The sequence below is a fragment of the Fonsecaea erecta genome, assembly GCF_001651985.1.
Source record: "Fonsecaea erecta strain CBS 125763 chromosome Unknown Scaff7, whole genome shotgun sequence".
NCBI lineage: Eukaryota > Fungi > Ascomycota > Eurotiomycetes > Chaetothyriales > Herpotrichiellaceae > Fonsecaea > Fonsecaea erecta.
In genome coordinates, this window is record NW_017387250.1 from 1,794,242 (window position 1) to 1,814,806 (window position 20,565).

General features: G+C 52.3%; 9 protein-coding genes across 9 annotated transcripts; 5 read left to right on the forward strand and 4 right to left on the reverse strand.

Moving 5' to 3' along the window:
* Positions 1-355: 355 nt before the first annotated feature.
* Positions 356-905, reverse strand: AYL99_08515 (hypothetical protein; the record flags this gene model as incomplete). Its single annotated transcript, XM_018840023.1, has 2 exons — positions 356-656; positions 769-905. The coding sequence occupies 2 exons, from the start codon at positions 903-905 to the stop codon at positions 356-358; spliced, it is 438 nt and encodes a 145-aa protein (XP_018691144.1).
* Positions 906-2,913: 2,008 nt separating this feature from the next.
* AYL99_08516 (hypothetical protein) lies at positions 2,914-3,624 on the forward strand (the record flags this gene model as incomplete). The annotated part of the gene is made up of 5 exons (XM_018840024.1): positions 2,914-2,916; positions 2,971-2,981; positions 3,062-3,310; positions 3,373-3,424; positions 3,481-3,624. 5 exons carry the CDS (start codon positions 2,914-2,916, stop codon positions 3,622-3,624), a joined length of 459 nt encoding a protein of 152 aa, XP_018691145.1.
* A 1,079-nt stretch (positions 3,625-4,703) lies between these two features.
* AYL99_08517 (cytochrome c oxidase subunit IV) lies at positions 4,704-5,420 on the forward strand (the record flags this gene model as incomplete). The annotated part of the gene is made up of 3 exons (XM_018840025.1): positions 4,704-4,878; positions 5,014-5,207; positions 5,307-5,420. 3 exons carry the CDS (start codon positions 4,704-4,706, stop codon positions 5,418-5,420), a joined length of 483 nt encoding a protein of 160 aa, XP_018691146.1.
* Positions 5,421-5,959: 539 nt separating this feature from the next.
* On the forward strand, positions 5,960-8,095 carry AYL99_08518 (ATP synthase subunit beta, mitochondrial; the record flags this gene model as incomplete). Its single annotated transcript, XM_018840026.1, has 8 exons — positions 5,960-5,970; positions 6,048-6,217; positions 6,333-6,418; positions 6,474-6,516; positions 6,570-6,886; positions 6,934-7,127; positions 7,304-7,347; positions 7,404-8,095. 8 exons carry the CDS (start codon positions 5,960-5,962, stop codon positions 8,093-8,095), a joined length of 1,557 nt encoding a protein of 518 aa, XP_018691147.1.
* Positions 8,096-9,005: 910 nt separating this feature from the next.
* AYL99_08519 (hypothetical protein) lies at positions 9,006-9,698 on the forward strand (the record flags this gene model as incomplete). The annotated part of the gene is made up of 3 exons (XM_018840027.1): positions 9,006-9,194; positions 9,266-9,572; positions 9,622-9,698. The coding sequence occupies 3 exons, from the start codon at positions 9,006-9,008 to the stop codon at positions 9,696-9,698; spliced, it is 573 nt and encodes a 190-aa protein (XP_018691148.1).
* Positions 9,699-10,752: 1,054 nt separating this feature from the next.
* AYL99_08520 (hypothetical protein) lies at positions 10,753-12,743 on the forward strand (the record flags this gene model as incomplete). Its single annotated transcript, XM_018840028.1, has 6 exons — positions 10,753-10,914; positions 10,986-11,056; positions 11,128-11,324; positions 11,387-11,767; positions 11,841-12,178; positions 12,264-12,743. 6 exons carry the CDS (start codon positions 10,753-10,755, stop codon positions 12,741-12,743), a joined length of 1,629 nt encoding a protein of 542 aa, XP_018691149.1.
* Positions 12,744-13,184: 441 nt separating this feature from the next.
* On the reverse strand, positions 13,185-14,459 carry AYL99_08521 (hypothetical protein; the record flags this gene model as incomplete). Its single annotated transcript, XM_018840029.1, has 1 exon — positions 13,185-14,459. The coding sequence occupies one exon, from the start codon at positions 14,457-14,459 to the stop codon at positions 13,185-13,187; it is 1,275 nt and encodes a 424-aa protein (XP_018691150.1).
* Positions 14,460-15,601: 1,142 nt separating this feature from the next.
* Positions 15,602-17,405, reverse strand: AYL99_08522 (hsp60-like protein; the record flags this gene model as incomplete). The annotated part of the gene is made up of 2 exons (XM_018840030.1): positions 15,602-17,103; positions 17,159-17,405. 2 exons carry the CDS (start codon positions 17,403-17,405, stop codon positions 15,602-15,604), a joined length of 1,749 nt encoding a protein of 582 aa, XP_018691151.1.
* Positions 17,406-18,303: 898 nt separating this feature from the next.
* AYL99_08523 (hypothetical protein) lies at positions 18,304-19,911 on the reverse strand (the record flags this gene model as incomplete). Its single annotated transcript, XM_018840031.1, has 4 exons — positions 18,304-18,693; positions 18,741-19,687; positions 19,738-19,806; positions 19,863-19,911. The coding sequence occupies 4 exons, from the start codon at positions 19,909-19,911 to the stop codon at positions 18,304-18,306; spliced, it is 1,455 nt and encodes a 484-aa protein (XP_018691152.1).
* Between the last annotated feature and the right edge of the window lie 654 nt (positions 19,912-20,565).

Here is a 20,565-nt window from a genome sequence, read left to right on the forward strand (position 1 = left end):
CATGATAACGTGACTGCAAGATTGGTTCAGGGGTCACAGTGACAGGAATGGAACTCTTGTTGTAAACCCTATTCAAAGCACTCTCTTCTCGGACAAATCTCAGCTCACGCCATATCCTATCGTATCATACCAAGTCCCGGGCGAGGTCCAGCAAAGAGAAAAGAGGAAGCTTATGCACGTGTGCGCTCTCATAACTATCCTGCAAGTGAAGTTGCTGCTTCTCCAGGCATACTGTGAGTGAATAGGATTGTTGTAGAACTGTTTATTGGAAGTTGCGAGCCTGGAAGATGGTCAGCAGGAGGGCAATTGAATGGAACAGGCCGAACATACCGGACTGTAAACTGAGCTATTTCAGTCAGTCGTCGTTGCGTTCCTCGGTCTTGACGATGTTGTCTTCCTCATCCTGGACCTCCTCCTTGACCTCTGGAACAGATGGAACGTCTTTCTTGGCATTCTTCTTGCGCTTGATGGAAGGTTTGACGTCTTCTCCATCGTCCGCATCCGCGGCCTTTCGCTTTCGAACAGGTGTGGCCTTGCTGGTAGGGGTCTTTGGGGTCTTAGCTTCCTTGACTAGCGTGGCTGAATCACCGCTGACAGTAGCGTCGCCCTGGTGAAGGATCCGTCCGCTGTCTTTCTTCAACTTGTAGAATTTTTGGCTGTGAATTTGAGAGTCAGCAACGATGGTCTGAGACCCAAAATAACCAAGCTTTGAAAGTGAGTAAAATGCGAAAGAGAACATCATTGAATGGCAGTGAGGGATGATGATACCTGCAAGCATTCGCATTGAGATCATTACCAAGTCTCTCAGCAACCTTGGCCCAGATCGAAGTCGCTGGTGAAGTCATCTCTGCGATAGCAAAGAGGAGCAGGTTTCGCTCGGAAGCAGCATCCCACTTGAAAGGCATCGTGAAGACTTTGAGGTAATGAAAGGATGGGGCGACAGTCTGTGTGGATCGTGTTTAAAATAGAGAAGTGCTTGAGAGCTGATGGTGTTGAACAACAAGAAGATGTGATGTGAAGACATTTTAAGGCCAACGAAATGTAATTTCTCAAGGTCCGATTGTGTTCAACCAGGAGAAGAAGGTAAACCGGGCTGAAAGCGACACGGGACATGTAAAGGAGTAGAGGGTAGGGGAGAAGTGAATTTACAGGTCTCAAAAAAAGGGTGAAGATTTTCTAGCAAGAGAGTGAACTGACCGACAGGCTGACGCAGTAACTCCACCACCGATTATCCTAGCAGCCTGTTCGTATCTGGCTCCAGCTCCAGAGGAGTTGTCGATCATGCTCAACAGCAGGAGTTTTTCGGAGGCATCATTCCAGGGGTACGACATGGTTGAATACGGGGGTTGGAGGTTTTCTTCGGCGACCTGGCGACGGCAGGCTTCAATTTAGTTGAATGGTCAGTGAATGAGGGAGAAAGGGTAGAGATGTGAGGGAGTGAGTGAGAACGATCAAGTAAAAGGGAAAAGGAGGGAGGGAGGAAGGCAACGGATTTTGATTCTTGTGCCACGACTCTCTGTGTCTCTCACCGACCGTATGTCGAACTCACGGGGCTCATATTACCAGAATCCCTGCTCGTCGTTGACACGGTTGGTCTAACCACCTTGTTTGCTGTGATAGACCTCAATCCTTCAATCAACAATATCCCTTGGTAACCGTACTGATCGCATATCAACATATACCACGTTTCTGAGCCTGAGACATGTGTAGGGATCACCACGCACTTGACCTCCATGTCTGATAAGGCGTCTCCCTGTCTGCCGGCCTTTTACTCATCAGGAGTGTTGAACACTCACAGCTTTCATTGTTGCCTTGTTGAAGCGTTCATCGTTGAACAGGCGTAGATTGACCAAGAGGCCGTGGGGCTCAACACGCAATGAAGATTTTGTGCAAGAACCAATTCTGAAATAAGAGACCCAAGGCACAAACAATTTACCCCAGTGTCATGCAAGTCATACCGGGATACGGTGCTCTGAACGGCAAAGTGTCTGTAGACCCCAGACGCCTGGCCCATACTGTATCTTTGTAGGCAATCACTCGAAGTGTCACACTGTAGTTGTCAAGTAAACCGGTCCACTAACCACTGCAAAAGTGCCATGTTTCCTGATCATACTAAACAAATCGTTGCCTGAATGCGTCGCATGCTCACTTACAGCCAGCGAGGAATTAGCCGGTAGGAAGGCGGCTGACCATCGGTGTGGTGACCAATGGCAGATCCAAGAACAACGTGCAGAGACATCTGGCAGATTCGTAATCGTGGACATGGCTCACGGATCGAGACGGCAGATATATTTTTGTGGTACATAACATGATGAATGAATGGCGAGAAAAGGCCCTGGCACCTCATCAGCCACAAAGCGATGGCCAGAACAGTATGAAGTAATAATATCGGTGAGAGAAAAGACGCGAGTGCCCACTAGGCTGACTTCCTGGGCGTTCGCCCGACAACCACTGACTGGTCCCCAAACCGGAGGAGCCTGGTGAGCCTGGTGAGCCTATGTAGTGAGCCCATGAGCCCCTCGTTCAGGCGCGTACGCAGTAATAATAATACGAGGTACTGAATCTGGACCCCACCATTGATTCTGCTCTTTTTGCTGTCACTGCGTCCCATTATTGTTCCCATCCCACCAAACACTCCCTTCTCCTCTACCTGCCCTACACGCAATCTGGACTTTCTTTTGAGTTGCATTGTCCAGGCTTGCATCACCATCTTCCCGCAAGGTACGTAAGCCTGTCTCTTGGGTCGCCTCTGATCGCCTCTGATCGCCGGTGCCTGTCCGAATCCTCATCTTCCTATCTTTGCTCCTTCGCGCCCCCATCTCTCCAAGCGCCCTTCTCATTCTCTGCCGAAACTGACCACAATATCAGCTTCAAACCGAGTCGCATAGATATCTGGAACCCAAAGAAGCAATCATGGTGTGTGCTTGTATCCATCCTGGAATTCCGCTTCAACTAACCCTCGCCTTGTAGCCTGTGTCTGGGTGCGTCTACTCCAACTGCCTCGAACGACCGTTCGTCCCCTGCGCGACGCCGTGTCCTTCTAATGCCTTGGTCTCATTAGCCTGTCCGTTAATCCCGACTGCGTCTCAAAGTTCAATGATTTGAAACTCGGCCGCGGCGGTCCCAAGTACATCATCTACAAGATCTCCGATGATCAGAAAGAAATCGTGGTAGACGAAGTCGGCAGCGAGTCGGACTACGACGCTTTCAGAGAGAAACTCATTGCCAAGAAGGAGGCCAATGGAAAGGACCGTCCTTCGTACGCCATTTACGACGTCGAATTCGAGCTTGAGGGCGGTGAAGGCAAGAGGTATAGTTTACCCAATGGTCACCATGTCAGCCTCACGGATATGTACTGAAGTGAACCCCAAGGTCCAAGATTGCATTCATCACCTACATCAACCAGGACAACACCGGTGTCAAGGTATGTCCGAACCTGCCCTTTCCGGGAGATACCCATGGCTGATAGTTTCCTCCCAGTCCCGCATGGTGTATGCCAGCTCTCGCGAGACCTTGAAGAACGCCCTCAATGGGATTGCCATGAACTGGCAAGCAAACGACCCTGGCGAGTTGGAGTGGGCCGACCTGCTCAAGGAAGCTAGCAAAGGCAAAGGGACAGTCTAAGAGCAAATCGACAGTGGAAGCGGTTGGACAACACTTCGACGTTCCAGCAACAGAACACCCTTAGCACAAGATCCATGTTGGTCGTGCAATACCTGGACGAAAGGGCACATCTCCGGCGAGCCGAGCATGGCAAACAGGTTGAGCCGTTGGAGCACGCCCGATATTTGATGCTGTGACGAAGATAGAACACTGCAACGTTGAACGACCGAGATAGACCGTCTCGAAGCAAAATTCGAAGCATTTTCTCCTGTCTCAAAACTTCGAGTCCTTCTGAACTTGGTGCGGTCTCCAGCGAGTGGAAGGACCGTATGACTGACACCGGTTTTTCTCAACATGTGCTGGTTCAGCTCGATTGCCTCCCTTTTACTGCATATACACATCTTTGCATGTCTCTCACGCGATATTGTGCGCACAAACAACTCAATTAGTCCGACTTCTGTGCTGCGTACCAACCGCTTCATCCTTTGGCTGATGGTAATCGTAATTTTGGTATTCCGGCGTACCGTGGCGCGACCAGCAGCGATGCCACATCGTACCTCAGTAAGTCTATCCATGTCTGTATACAAATGCTGGTCCCGTGTGATTGAGGCCGTGAAGCTGCACAATTGATGACACTCAAAGAGTCACCTATGTATTTGTTGGTATCTGTCCCGGCTCGCATACACGGCGAGACGGTAGGAGGATGGCTGTGGGGTGATGCTGCGGTAATTTTACCCAGTGCCAAGACTAGGAAGCTAGCGAATCCTCTGCAGTTGTGATTGAACTTGATCTCGAACCAACAACCTCAGACAATCGTTCTCGCATCTACCAGGTTCAACCCACAAGCAACCTGCTACGACAGCGGCCGCCGAGCTCCAGGCTTTGGCAGGGTATTCAACGGTCGATTTTCGTATGTATTGATCGAATTTTCAAAACCTTCCAGCAAGATGTATCTCCGCTCCTTACCCCGTGCAGCTCGTGCTTCGACCAGCACCTCGACAGCATGCACGCGAATTACCTCCTCTCCTGCCGTTCGATGCTTCCGATCCTCGGCGCAGTCTTTGGCTCCCACTTTTGCAGCTACCCAACAGCTCCCTCCCATGACTAGCCAGTCTCAGATGCGATCTGCTCACGCCATTTCCAACCCTACCCTGGCCGGAATTGAGAAGAGATGGGAAGCAATGCCGCCACAAGAGCAAGCCGAGCTATGGATGCAATTGAGAGATCGTATGAAGGTTGATTGGAACGAGATGACTCTGCAGGAGAAGAAAGCTGGTATGTACCGGTCCCGTGTTTCCCCGGAGGAACGCGGCACGGAGATGATATGCTTGATCAAGCTCGGATCCCTGCTGCTGTCCTACTTGGAAGAATGAGACATAGCTAGAGAACTTCTTACTGAGACAGGAACAGCATGGTGGATTGCATTTGGACCTCATGGACCCCGTGCTGAGGCAGCGCCGGGTGAATGGACCAAAGTGTGGCTTTACACCGCAGTTGGCATTGGAATTTCGTTGGCTACATTCATGCTCATCCACTCCATGGCAAGACCGCCTCCACGAACCATGACCAAAGAATGGCAGGAGGCTACCAACGAATATCTCAAGGTCAGTCAATTTTGCTGCGCGGTTGCCACGGAGTTCAGACCGGCCTCACAAAGCTTTTACCTTTGTCGTCAAGACCCGAGCTGACATATCCATCTACAGTCCGAGAGGAGCAACCCTATGTATGGTATCAGCAGTGAAGGATACACCGGTCCAGGCTTCGTTCAAAGCAAGTCTGCTAAGGCTCAGGGTATCAAGCTTGAGCCAGACGAGTAACCGATGACGGCGTGAGGGGGGTTAAAGACACGCGGGCTTCCACCAGTGCATATGGTGGTTTTTGTACTGTGACTAGTATCCCCAGAAAGCAGGGATCTCATTGTGTTTTTGTGAATACAAAAAGAAGAAAAAAACAACCTTCCTTGCCAACTGCTTTTCAGGCGCTTTCTGGTTCGTGAAACTGTACATAGATTTTAACACGGACGGTGACTGAAACCGATAGCACAAAGCTGTTCCCTTTGAGATTATTGTATTTCCAGCTGCTCCAGACTCTCGTAGAGCCCTAATATTTCTACGATTGCCGTACCTGGGACGGATTTGATGTGATGATGGTGGCTCTCGAAAATTGACGAGGCACATACTAGAAGGCCGGGCCTTGCCGGGGTCTAATGGAGGTCCCCGATTAGGCATAGCGCAGAACCGAGCTCAATGAACAGCAACTTTGATTCCTGACTTCAAGTTTCTTCACTTTTGCTCCTGATCCCACACCAACTCTCCTCTCTACCTTTTCATCTTCACCTTCTCGTCCATCCGTCAGCATGCTCAAGAGGTTCGTGAGCTCCTCACCATACACTTGCACAGCTCCTGGAATACTTTTGCACCCGGTTACTGACACTGATGAAACAGCGGCATCGCCCGTAGCTTGGGCAGGTCTGCCCTTGCTCGACCTTCCATCTCCCGACGCGCCTTCGAGCCCCTACGGAAACAGGCTGCTCCAGCTATTGCACAGCGATGGGCCTCGACGGACTCTGCAAGAGACGGGAAGATCCATCAGGTCATTGGAGCTGTCGTTGACGGTACGAGAAAAAAAAAAATTCACTTGTTGCGCCCATTGAGCTCCCACAAAGCTCGACAATCATCACACACAAGCGAAACATGGACTGGTGGACCAAGCTGATAGTTATCCTGCAGTCAAATTTGATACCGAACAACTCCCTCCCATCCTCAATGCCCTAGAAACGGATAACAACGGACAGAAGCTTGTTTTGGAAGTCGCGGTACGAATATATAAGATGAGATTCTTGCTAGAACATGGTGACTGATGGTTAATAGCAACATTTGGGTGAGAGTGTTGTGAGATGTATTGCTATGGATGGTATGAGAGATTCCCTCGCACCAAATCGTCCAAAGTCTGACTTTAGATTCGAGGTACCGAGGGTCTCGTCCGAGGAAATAAAGCTACCGATACTGGCTCTCCGATCAAGATCCCAGTCGGCCCTGGCACTTTGGGTCGCATCATGAACGTCACCGGTGACCCGATTGATGAAAGAGGTCCCATCAAAGCCACCAAGTTTGCCCCAATTCACGCCGATCCTCCTGAGTTCATCGAGCAAGCCACGTCCGCCGAGGTCTTGGTTACCGGCATCAAGGTCGTCGACTTGTTGGCTCCTTACGCCCGTGGTGGAAAGATTGGTCTCTTCGGTGGTGCAGGTGTCGGCAAAACTGTGTTTATTCAGGAGTTGATCGTGAGTATATCTGCGCATATGCACGATTTCATGACTAACTATTCTAGAACAACATCGCCAAAGCCCACGGTGGTTACTCCGTCTTCACTGGTGTCGGTGAGCGAACTCGTGAAGGTAACGATCTGTACCACGAAATGCAGGAAACTTCGGTCATTCAGCTCGATGGCGAATCCAAGGTCGCTCTGGTGTTTGGTCAGATGAACGAACCTCCTGGGGCTCGCGCTCGTGTCGCCTTGACTGGGTGAGTTGCTCCTTCCCTTCTTGAGCCTATTTCCCCATTCCGGACATACCACGGATTACCTAATCACCTCCGGATATGGCCACGTGATCCCCGCCCCGCCCAATTCTATCAACACCCCTGATATTCGACTGGAGTATGCCAGATGTTATATCATATACTGACATTCACTTGCACAGTTTAACTGTGGCTGAGTTTTTCCGCGACGAAGAAGGGCAGGATGGTAAGGATCTGAGCATGTGGGCGATATGGAGGGTATTCCGCTGACTCTGGTGGCAGTGTTGCTTTTCATCGACAACATTTTCCGATTCACCCAAGCCGGTTCCGAGGTGTCTGCTTTGCTTGGTCGTATCCCATCTGCTGTGGGTTACCAACCTACCCTCGCCGTCGACATGGGTGCCATGCAGGAACGTATCACCACCACTCAGAAAGGATCCATCACTTCGGTGCAGGCCGTGTACGTGCCCGCTGACGATTTGACTGATCCTGCGCCTGCGACGACCTTCGCTCACTTGGACGCCACCACCGTGTTGTCTCGTGGTATTTCCGAACTGGGTATCTACCCTGCTGTCGACCCCCTCGACTCGAAATCCCGCATGTTGGATCCCCGTGTCGTCGGACAAGAGCATTATGACACTGCCTCCCGCGTCCAGCAGATGTTGCAAGAATACAAGTCTCTCCAGGATATCATTGCCATTTTGGGTATGGACGAACTTTCGGAAGCCGACAAGCTGACCGTCGAACGAGCCCGCAAACTGCAGCGTTTCCTGTCGCAACCCTTCACCGTCGCCCAAGTGTTTACTGGTATCGAAGGCAAGCTTGTGGATCTGAAGGACACGATTAGCAGCTTCCAGAAGATCATCAACGGTGAGGGTGATGACCTCCCCGAAGGTGCTTTCTACATGGTGGGCGACTTTGAGAGCGCAAGGGCCAAGGGCGAGAAGATTTTGGCAGAGTTGGAGAAGTCGTAATTTCTCGGCTCGAAGATCGGAGAGAAACCGGGAACGAGATTGTGATGTAAGAGCAAAACGGGCTTTGGCCAAAGAGCATTACATCGAGTCCTTGGTGTCAAAAGCGGAAGCGGAAGTGAAGAAGTTAGAAGTCGAAGACTGCGAGAGAGGAGCAGGAAACTTGTACATTGAACAATCCTACTTTTATTCCTGAGATCAAAATTTCCCCCGTTGGTCTTTCGTAATCTGGCCTGTCTTGTCCGCCTACTGAACACGCATAGTAATGGACTCCAGGGGTTCGTGGTGATAGACTCGGATGTTCACATGATAGACTCTGGGCGGTTGTGGTGGTAGACTAGACGTCCATGGTGGTAGACTCGCCGTGCCCCAGGGCCATGAGAGGCTACGTAAAGGCCATGTTCATGGATACCGTCCTCTACACCGCAAGAATTGAGATGTTTTTCTTAGTTACGGTGTTTCGATCCTCAAGATGATGATGTTTGACGGTGCGCTGCAGATGAGTTGAGATGCAGAGCTCCAAACGGACGCATTGAATCAGGGAAACAGACAGATAAAGTCAGCAGGGGATCCAGTCCAGAACGTCGAGGACGGCCATCCTCGTGAATTGAACCAACCTTGAAGTTGCTTGGACCTTGACATTATCATCTGATTTTATGAACAAATGGACGGGAAGGTGAAGTTGCTATGAATCCAAGTCCATTGAGCTTTGCCTTGCAACTCATCACCCCGCGGTATTTCCTACTCTAGATTGTGCACGTCTCCTCTGCCTTTCACTTGATCAGCCTTCTCGACTCAGATATTGCCACCATCTGCGTCTTGTTTTTGACATTTGCATATATCAAATCAGTCTCAACCACTTCGCCATTCAAGGGCCATTGAAAAAATAAATCCAAACGTCGCTGCGCCCACCATGGCCGAGTCTGCTGAAGACTGCTTCTGCAAAGGCTCGGCACCGCTCAAGAAGACGTGCCTCTTGATGCTAAAGCTCCTACGCAGCATGAATATGGATTTCAAGAACGAGACTTTCCGGGAGATAGCCAAGGATATGAACACTGACGTCGAATCGCTCTTGCAAGTTTCACCCCTGGGCCATTGCGTGGTACTTTCCGGTGGTGTTTATATGTCTAACCGCATCATCGGTCTCTCTCCCACAGCCGCTTGTATCACCAGATATGTCTGAGCAAGAAGCTCGCCCGACAGCTTGGGTGTCCCCACGCAACCGACGAGCAAGGACAGCTTCGACGAGACCGGAAGAAGAGGAAGCGGGAGAGGACCGAAGACATGAGCACGGCAGGGCGGCAGACGAAGAAAGCACGAATTATATCAACCGATGAGGCGGTTCAAGTCGCGGATTCTGCTACAGGGGTCAATAATACAGCAGCACCCGCGGCTCTCCTCAATATCAAAGAAGAAGATGAAGACGATGACAATGACGGAAGCGATGGAAGCGATGGGAGCGCTGCCGCTCGCCGTTATGGTAAAATGACGTGTTCGTCAGAATTATCGATCGTGCTAAGAATGGACAGGTTCTGCGCTGCTTGACGAGCTTGAAGCCAGCCTCGGGTGGGAGACAACGTCGATGGATGAGGATGATCTCCCTTGACCGACAGTCCAGAGATCGATTCTTTGCCTCCCTGGATGTCGAGATGACAGGTAGAAGTCTGCTTGAGCTCTAGAATTGCTCCCGACGAGATACAGTACCGATCACCCGGAGAAGAGGGACAGAAGACTTGGACTGTTCAGGAGTTGCAAATCTCCTGCACGAGGCCGATGAGCTTGGGAGGCTTTGCAGCTTGGGGATTGGTGACGGTGGATATGCACGGGTCTACTCAGTTGCCAACGAAAATCTCGTCCTGCCCCTTAGCAATCTGTTCATAGCTACAGAGCCAAAGGGAAGAGATCTTCTAAGCGAGGCCTGGTAAAGGCAGAGGGCGTCTCAGCGCCCAGCTAGGCTCCCAGCACTGAAAGACATACAGTCAGTTACAGACAGACCTAATACGAACCTACCGCCCTCTAGATTGAACTCTATATAGTCCCGGCTCACGGCGGCGCCCGTCCGTACTTTATCTTGGTTGGTGTTTCGTTTCCTCCGATAATGATCGACCACGTACGAGTATGTACATACGTCGATCAACCTGGATGGCCCCGGAATGAGACAACTATAAGTACGCTTTATCAACCAGGGTGTGAATCCTACTGTGGCCCCAATCTGATACTCTGTCCAGCCATGATTGGGCAGCTTGCGACTCCATTCGTCCTCCGCCGCTGCGACCCTCGATAGCTCTGCAACGATCCCCCTATCTGCGAGTGTATCAATGGTCTACTTCTGCCTTGCGTTTCGCACGCCGTCTGCTTGGCGAGGATGGCATGTCCAAGGAGTCCTTTGTTTGTTTCCGTTCTTTTGGCGGAATATGCCCCTCCTCGGAAAACTCAACTGCCGCCAGGGCATGCAGGCCAGGCTCATTTCGTCGAATGCCCGACTATCGACTCCATATCATCTGAGAGGTGGCCTGGTGCTTGAGAGAGAGAGGTATGATCGGCCATCTCCCGCAAGTTGACATTGCTTGAGTCAACAACCTCTTCTTTTGGTTTCCCGTCAGTCTCTTCACATCGACCTCGCTGCTGCCATCTCCCGTCTGAGAACGGGATCATCCAATATGGCAGACTCCAAGAAAACAGACGTCCTCGAGACGATTGAGCCTGGGGCGCACTCGGGCGACTCCAGCACTCTCGATGCAAAGACGCCGGGGTATTCGGAGAAGAACGTCGTGCAAGCGTATCCAACCGCAACGGTCGATGGCGATGGTACGTCCCTGAGGGTAAGGACATTTGCCTCACTGTGCAATAGCCAGCCATTTAATTCAGGAAATCGCTTACTCGTCGATCCTAGCGACTGTTCAGTTTCGCCCAGCTTCTCGCCTTCTCGTTGACCTTCATGGAGTCCTGGGAAGTCATGGCCATGTCTGTCTCTCTCGTTCTCCCCCTCTGTGGTTTCCCATATGAGGGTCACCGTCTGATATGTTTCGGGACAGTAACATCTCTGCCACTTTCTGGAATGGCGGCCCGCAATCGCTCATCTGGGGCTATGTTGCAGTTATCATCGGCTCTCTTGCCCAGGCGTACTCGATGGCCGAACTGGGCTCGATTCTCCCCATAGCTGGGGCTCAGTACCATTGGACACATATAATGGCGCCCGACGGCTCGAGGAAGTTCATCACCTGGATGCAAGGTGTGCCTTTACATCCATTGACGGCTGTGCATTGAGCTCCCGTGTTGTTCACACGAGCATAGGTTGGGTGACCTGGTTCGCCTGGGTGTCCACTCTCGCCGGCAGCACCTCTGGCGAAGCTGCCCTGTTGCAAGCCCTGATCGCAGAGAACGTGCCTGGGTACACTGCCGAACGGTGGCATCTGACGTTCATCATGTGGGCGCTGCTAATCAGCTGCGGCCTCATCAACACATACACGTTTTGGCTTGTGCCCTGGCTGGAACTGGCGTCGGGCATCCTGCACGTCATCCTGTTCGTCGTCTTCGTCGTGGTGCTGGCCGCCCTGGCACCCAAGCACGACTCCCACTTCGTCTTCTTCAGCGACTCGATCTTGTCCGGCTGGGACCGGAGCAGCTTCGTCGCCTTCAACCTGGGCATGCTGGTGCCCGCCTGGGGCTTTATCGGTCAGTTATTGTTTGCAAGATGACGCCATTCCCCCTTCGTCTTCGAAGGTTACTCCTGACAAGGGCTCTGAAGGATTCGATGGCGTCGTTCACATGTCTGAAGAAGTCCGTCGAGCGAAACACGCCGTTCCACGCGCCATGGTCTTGACCATCGTGATCAACGGCGTCATGGCGTTCAGCATCATCCTGACCCTGCTCTACTGCTTGGGCAACCTCGACGACGCCCTGGACGCGTCCTATCCCATCATCCCCATCTGCCGGAACGCGACGGGTTCAATGGCGGCCGCAAACGCCATGATTTCTGGGCTGATTATCATCACCTACTTCGTGGTCGCTGCCAGCGTCGCTTCGGTCTCACGCATCACCTGGGCATGGGCCCGGGATGGAGCTCTACCGCGGTGGATTGCGGTTGTAAGTTCCCCAGCTCCCCGACCTCCCCTTGGCCTCTCATACTTTCCGGTATATCTAGCTTGGCCCGATATGTAATGTTGCACAGATTGACCGCAAACGCCACGTCCCGACGAACGCCACTTGGCTGCCCATCGTCATCGTCTGCTTGCTCTCGCTCTTTGAAATCGGATCCACCACCGGGACCGCCTTCAGTGCCTTCACCGCCCTCTCCTCCCTGGGGTTGTACACCTCCTACATCGTCGCCATCTCCTGCATCCTGCACGCCCGCCTGACCGGGCGTCTGTCCGACAAGGCCGGCGGGGCCGTCGTGAACTATGGCGGCTGGCGCATGTGGAACGGCTGGCGCACGCCCGTCAACATCTTCGCCCTGTGCTGGACCATCTATCTGTCCGTCTGGTTGCCCTTCCCGACGACGCTGCCCGTCACGGGCACGAACATGAATTACGCGTTGCCCATTTATGCCTTTGTGGTCCTTTGCTCCCTGGGCTATTGGTTTGTTTGGGGCAAGCGGCATTGGCACGGGCTGAATCTGGCAGCTATCGGGATGGTCGAGGCGCATGAGTAGGAGGAAGGGGGTCTGTATGAGCGAGTCTTGTGGCGTCGTCGCATAAGAGAGGTGAATGAATACATTAGTGATAGACGTATAGAAGAGGATTATTGACAGATATTGGTAAATGGTTTGACGACGCTGTGGGCAGCACTGCAGGGCCGCTCTTCTAGGTACAAATAAGGACTCGCAAGAAGAAAGAGAGAAGTCCTGAAGACCGTTTATTGACTGGCTTACAGCACAGCCACTGTCGGCCCTCCTTTGCTAAAGGGTGTCCCTGCTTGGCTACCAAGTTTTGGACCAGCCAGCCCTGGCTACTGCGCCGCGAGGACATACAGTAGCGGTTCAGCTGCTGCATAAATACGCACACGGAACATGCCGTCTTGTTGGAACTTCCGTTGTGTCTTCGACCAACAACCACGACACCGACCTCCGAGTTCTCACTCCCCCGTCGAAGGCTCACAGATGTACTCTCAGAACTCGCGCCTCTCTGACAATTCCGTCGAGCGGATTGATTATCCCCCCGTTCGTGACCACGTAGAGGTCCTTCTTGTCGGATGCCGTCGTTCCAAAGGCGACCGCCGTCGGACCGGTGGTGTCCTGGTCGACCTCGAAACCCGAGTCAGGTTTCGGTGGTGATGACGACGCCTCTCCAGCCGAAAACTGAGGACGGCTGTGGAGGAGGAGGAGGCCGAGAATGACTTGACGTTCTGGTTGTGCATTTTGTCTCCCTCCTCCTGGGACGGCGCTCGGAGCCGCGAGTTGTGGGAACTTCAGCACGCTGTTCATCGGGTTCGTGGCGACGTAGACGTTGCCGTCTCCATCGAGGCAGAGGTCGTCGCCGCAACAGCCGCTAACAAGACTCTCAATCACAACCTGCCCGCTCTTTCCGTCGCGGGCAGCAGTCGGCGCATCACCTTGATGGTTGACCCTCACCCGTCCTAGAATTGCCCGGTCCGAGTTCGTGAAATAGACCCAGCCGTCCATCCGGTCGTGGTGGTACTTGACTCCATTCACGCCTGGCCAGGGCGGTCTTGTCGTCATCTTTTCCAACAGCGTGTGCTGGAGCCAGAGGTCCACGTTTCGGGTTTTGACGTTGTAGGAGTACAATGACCCTTGATATGACTCGGCCATCAAGATCAAGGGCTGTGAGGGGTGCGGGATGGCGGTGCCTCCATTGAGCCACGTCACGCTGGGGACTGGTGCGAGGCGCCTAACCTTTACTTGATGTGACAGGTCGTCTGTGGTTGTAGTCTTTGGACGGTTCGAAGATGGGACAAAGGAGCGCATGTCCAGCTCATATACCCACCATGTTCCCTTCTTGCCGTGGACGCCAGAGAAGAGATAGAACACGTCCGGGTGAGTTGGGGATTCCACGATGGCTTCCGCAGCTGGGGTGGATGCATAGGACCCATGACTCTCTTCTCCGTCCTCCTCGACCGTGTTGCCCGTTGATGGCTCCTCCGTCGGAGGGTCTTCGAGTTCAAATTTGTGGACCAACTCCACGGTTGCCTGCGTGTCCCCGTCGTCGGCATGGGGGTTGATGTACCAGATACTTCCACTCAGCATATCCGAGGCGAGGATCGAGCCATCGCCACGTACGGCGAGGTTCTCGAGGAAGGCACCAGGAGGGAAAGTCGCTATCGTGGTATACCTTGGGAGATGCTGGGGGATGGTTCCGGTGATGTGTCCTGGAGGATTGCCATCCTGTGTCTCGGCAGTGGCAGCAGCCATGGCCAGTGGAAATTCGGATGGAGAGGCGTAAGGTGCCTTCAGGACAGCAACCGGCTGAGAATGTTTGTCGAAGGAGAACTTGGCCGTCCACAATGGGCCAGAGTAGCATATGAAGAGTCGAGATGACGGCTTGCTTTGTACCCCTTGGAATTGAGGCTGGCGGTCAAGCTCGAATGCTGCCAGAGCTCGCAGTGTTCATCCCGGTGTTTGTAAGCACAGTCCATTACTCACTTACATTTCACGAGTTGGTAATTCCCACACTTTGCTTTTAGACATTTCCAGGCAGTGAAGGTCCAGGTTGGTGTCAAAACAATCCTCCCTCCATCCCTCAACCACCAATGTCCGGATGTGGAAATTTCTGGCATATCCAACGAAAACATCGTGGATCTCGCCCTGGGGCGCGTGGAAAGGGCAATATGTTTCACCAAAAGAGGATCTCACTGACTAACTCTCTCCGCTCGTTCGCGGGAAGGTCTGTAGTGATTTCAAAGCTGCTGTGCTGTTGGCCGGATGCGTTATACGTCGTAAGATGGACGAGCCCAACAACTGCTTTTTGTCTGTTCGTAAGCTCAATCTGTCGCTTTTGGTAGGATCTGTACTTTCGATGACTTTATTATTTTCAGTTTTATTACACTGGTATCTTTCTGCACAGCTGGACGGCTACAACCACAACTATGATACAACGCCAAACCACAGTAGCTGGTGCATCGCCATGCTACTCGATCTCCATGCCCATCCCCACGCCGGCACGCAACCAACTCCACTCGCCCAGCATCTGTGCAGTGTAGCTGTTCCATCTTCTTTTTTTCTAGGCCCCATGCCCTCCCCTTGAGCAAAGATCTGATGTGTAAGATAGACAAGATATCGAACTTGAGTGGAGTGTAATGTAACAAGTTTCGTAGAATATACAAAGAGGTAAGTCGACCCATTTTTTCCGAGCGAAATCTCCTTCAGACTGAGCCAAGAAGTTCTCAAGACGGGTTGATCGGAGGAGTGAGGGGGGCGGGAGGAGGCTCCGACGATGCGATGCTGCGGATTGCTGCTATACCAAAGGTGCGGATGGCGGTCGCTGGAACGCAGGAAGAATTGCAAGTGTCAGGAACAAGAGCGAGGAGGGTCGGACATAGCTTTCCTCATCCGACTTAGAATCCGCCCATGCCTCCCATGCCGCCCATACCGCCGCCCATCGGCATTGCAGGCTTCTCTTCGGGAGCCTCCACGATCGCAACTTCCGTGGTACCCAGGAGCGAGGCGACACCGGAGGCATCAACGAGCGCCGTGCGCACGACCTTGAGAGGATCGACAATACCCTTGCTCAACATGTCCACATACTGTCCGCTAGCAGAGTCGAAGCCCTTGTTGAAGTCGGAACCGAATTCGTCCATAAGCTTGCCGACGACGACGCTACCTTCTAGTCCAGCGTTTTCAACGATTCTCCGAGCAGGTCGCGTGATGGCGTTCTTGATAATGCTGACACCGAGCTGTTGGTCGAAGTTGGACGGTTGAACACTGCCAAGGGCATTGGCAGCGGCCTTGATCAACGCAGTACCACCGCCGGGCAGGATACCCTCTTCGACGGCAGCACGAGTGGCATTTAGAGCGTCAACAACACGGTCTTTCTTTTCGCCCACCTCAACCTCGGAAGCTCCACCAACTTTAATGACGGCCACACCGCCAGACAACTTGGCAAGACGCTCTTGAAGCTTCTCCTTCTCGTATTCTGAGGTCGAGGGATCGGCCATGACGCCACGGATCTGCTCGCATCGCTGGGCGATGGCGTCTTTGCTACCCTCCCCATTCAGGATGATGGTGTCTTCCTTGGTGATGGTGATGCTGCCGGTCGAGCCCAGCATGTCAGGCGTGGCTTTTTCCAGTTTGATGTCCAGTTCGTCCGTGAAGACGGTGGCGTTGGTCAGGATACCAATATCACCGAGGATGCTCTTGCGGTTGTCTCCAAAGCCGGGAGCCTTGACTGCTGCCACTTGAAGTTGGCCTCGAAGTTTGTTGAGAATGCACACAGCCAATGCTTCGCCATCGATATCCTCGGCGATGATGACAAGAGGTCGGCGCATTTGGGTAGACGCCTCCAGGGCCGGGATGATGTCTTGCACAGCGGAAATTTTCTTCTCAGAGAGCAAGATCAAGGGCTTTTCAAACTCGATCTTTTGTGACTTGGTGTCGGTGATAAAGTATGGGGAAGTAAAGCCGCGGTCGAAGCGCATGCCCTCGGTAACCTCGAGCTCGTCTTCAATTGTTTTGCCCTCCTTGACCGTAATCACACCCTCCTTGCCGACCTTTTCCATCGCGTTCGAGATGAGGTTGCCGACGTGTGTATCACCGTTGGCAGAGATCGTCGCAACTTGGGCGATCTCGGCACTGGTGGTAATGTCCTTTTTGTTCTTTTGCAAGAAGTCGACGACTGCATCAACAGCGGCCTGTGTGCCTCTTCTCAAGTCCATAGGGTTGCATCCGGCAGCGACGTTCTTGACAGTTTCCGAGAAGATGGCACTCGCCAGCACGGTAGCGGTTGTAGTGCCATCACCAGCAACTTCATTGGTCTTTGAGGCGACATCCTGGATCAGGCGGGCTCCGAGGTTCTCGAACTTGTCTTGGAGGGTGACAGCTTTGGCGACCGTAACACCATCTGATTGTTTCGTTTAGTTTGAGCTTGTGGCGGTGCGGGATTCATGGACACTCACCTTTGGTTATCTTGGGCGAGCCATAGCTCGACTCGATGAGGACATTGCGGCCCTTGGGACCGAGTGTTGTTGCAACAGCCTTCGATAGAGTCTCGACACCCTTGAGCAACTGAGCTCTTCCCTCTACTCCGAACTTGAGCTCTTTGTGAGCGAAGCGCAGTTGTTGGAGACTTCGTCCGGCTGCTCTAGAGTATGGAGATGAAGAGGACAACGAGGACCGAGCTGCGGAGGAGAGAGCGCGCTGCATGGTGGGCAAAGCACTTGGACGAGTTCGAGATGAGGAAAGGGAAAGGGGGAATAGGACAACTGATGGCTTGTAATATGGTAGAGAGACAACAGTTCGAAGTTGGATGCCAAATCCAATAAAAATTTGGAGATTCTCGAAAGCAACAGAATCGCAGATGCAGCATGATTCCATTCCGGGCCTAGTCGCTTGGCAACCAATCGGAGCCAGGCTGCATCCAGCTCCGACCCTTCCGAACAAAACCTCCCTACCACCTGCTCAATTTCCGCCTCACTTAGCAGACTCGTGCTGTGGTCGAGGTTCACCATATGAGCCAGGGAACCAGGTCCAGGGGCAGGGAGGAAGAAGAAGAAGCAAAAGTGATCTTTGGATTGATATGTTCCATGATTGTCATTGTGCCAATCTCAAACCCCGAATTTTTGATGGGGTGGCTTGTAGTTTTGTACTGTTGCTTGCACAAGATGAAACGAAACTGGTCCATAGCCAGCTGTCGGTGAGTGCCTCCATGTGCTCCAGTACTTGACACCTTTCATGTGCTGAGTTTTGCTAGCAGCCGTGGACCCCCGTGTAAGTCCCTTGTAAGAAATGCTTGATTGTTGATCCCGCTGAAACATAAGTCACCCAGTGACGCTTTTTGTTTTTGTTTTTTCCTTCCAGCGAAATAACGGATGAAAAGAAAGAGAAAATAACATCGATTGCGTGATTCCTTCATGGTCTTAAACTCCTCCCAGACTACACCACGAGTGCCCAGTCCCATGGAATATCACATCGCTATCCGCCGTCATTCAACGCAGCAACCTGAGGCCTGCAGGAATCTTCAATTTCTCAGTCATGAGACATTGAGTCACTGTTCAATTCCGTCAGTGACTTCTGATATGTGGAGCCTTATGGACTTACTCACTCAAGCATCATCAACGAGAAACCCGCTGTCGCCGAAGAAGATGTCGTCGTTTGCCGTGCTGTTCATCATGTCCGCCTCATTGATCACGTCTCCCGTGGTATGCCCAAAGCCGGTATGTGCAGTCAAGAACTCGCCATCAGACATCGATGGCAGGGTTTGGTACATCATATTGGCGACGATCGAGTTGTTTCGGGTTGAATCGGCGGATGAGTGATACAAACTCAATCTTCGAGGTTGCGACGTTGTGTATGCTTGTGTCATTGTGCTCATAACAGCAGCATCAGAATAACCAAGCTCGGGAACTGAATAGCAATCGGCGGTACCAACACCCATATGACCATGCAGGCCGTATCCTCCAGCGCTTGGAGTATTGAAAGCCGGGCATGTGGCCTGTCCCAATGTCAGCGCAGCTATAAAGCTCAGGAGAGCTAACTTACCATGTCAGAGCGGATATCAAAAGTGGGGATGGCTTGACCATATGGCTGATCAGCCACATGGGTGCCGTTGCTATAAAATGCTTGCTGATGAGGGAGGGCGACAGCTGACACCTCGCTTGAGGCATCATCCATATCATCATCGATGCTACCACTTTGAGCGTTCTCGTCCCCGTCATTACTGTCAATGTTTCCGTGGGTGTCTTTGAAGTCTTCCTCCATATACGGTGGAAGAACTTCTTCATCAACCTCAGCCTCATCTTCAGACCCGCCGACCATGACGGAATAGTCACGTTTGATGCCGCGAGTGCGACGAGGTGGACCAGTGAGCTCTTCTTCCTCAACTTTGATGGCCACATCCTTGTTCGTATTGGGCTTTTCCGGAATGGCTGGAGAGACGAAGGAAGGTGTTGCTTCTTGAGGTGTAGCCATCGAAGCTTCAGCGAAGGCCTCTCTCATCTTTGACTTGCTGTTGTTGTTGCGTCGCTTCCGCGGTGCAGGGTATTCGTCGTCGGAATCATAAAGATCTGGCATAGGCTCATTATCGTCTTCGTCATTTGTGTACTGACGACGACCTTTGGCCTTTCCTTTGCCTTTTCCCTTCGGCTTGAGCTCCTTCTTGATCGGTGTCCCTTCTGCCTCTGTCACAGCAGGAACCTCCTTCTTCACGCGAACACGCTTTGGCTTGTCATATATTGAGCCCTTGTCTTCACCATCGCCCTCCTCTTTGACGTTGCGAGCATCGGGGAACATGGGAGGAACTTCCTCGAGTTTGACATTGTTGGCCGTGGTGGTATAGATTTTTGACGGTTCCTTGGTCACCATGCCACGCTTGACAGCCGGTGGAACAGGAATACCAGCCCGAATCATGAGGAGTCGAAGCTTCGCCAAATGTTGAACGATGGAGCCTTCAGTAAAGGTGGGTCCCATGAGAGCGGCTACTCGACCCCCTGTTGTTGTTACGATCAGCAAAGACAAGAATCTTGGTTGCTATACTTACATGGGATCTTCAGGCCAGCTTCCGCACATGAGTACTGGATGCAAAGCAGGACACCTTTATCCAAATCATCTGGGGACCTTGTCAGCACAGTGGGTAGCAGTGATCTGGACCGAGTGTTGACGAACCGCACCAACGATTCAACACACGCTTTGCTGGACGATTTCCGGCCGGCATGTTGACTTGTTCTGAGGACCAAGTACTTGCTGTGAGTCTGCTGCTCTGTGTTGTTGGTTGAAAAGCACAGAGTGTGCGAAAGGAAAGTGTTTGGGTTTCTATAAGAAAGGATGAGATGTCTCAACAATCTGGTGACTGTCCACCTTCGCAAGTGATGTGACCTCAATTCCGTCGGGGCAGGAGAGTGTCGTAAGGGGTCACCCCAACGAATCAGAAGTTTGCATCCGTCACTGGTACAAAAAGAGGCGCGGAGTGGTATTGAACAGTGAATAGGGGACAATAGGATGAATGACAGTGGGACAATAGGTGAGTTTTGTTTGGGGCAAAAGTGCGTCGTGTTGAGGAGGGGCTCTTCTTTGCAATGACACTTACCAAACACGCCACAGCTGCCACCAACAAAGGCCTCAATAGGCTCAAAGCGTGTTCTGAACACAGTCGCAGGTGTAGAGGAGGTATAGAAAGGAGCTTTGATAAGGGAAGACGAAAGTGAGAGATCTGAGATGGAGGTTCAGAGAATAATGAGGGCTGAATAGCGAAGACGAAGAAACATGAGGGCGAGGCCTTTGTGCTGAGGGCGTGTTGGCAGTGAAGTGCTTCACACCAACAACGATGTTGCCAACGCCCATGTGCTTTTCCCCAACATGACACAGATAA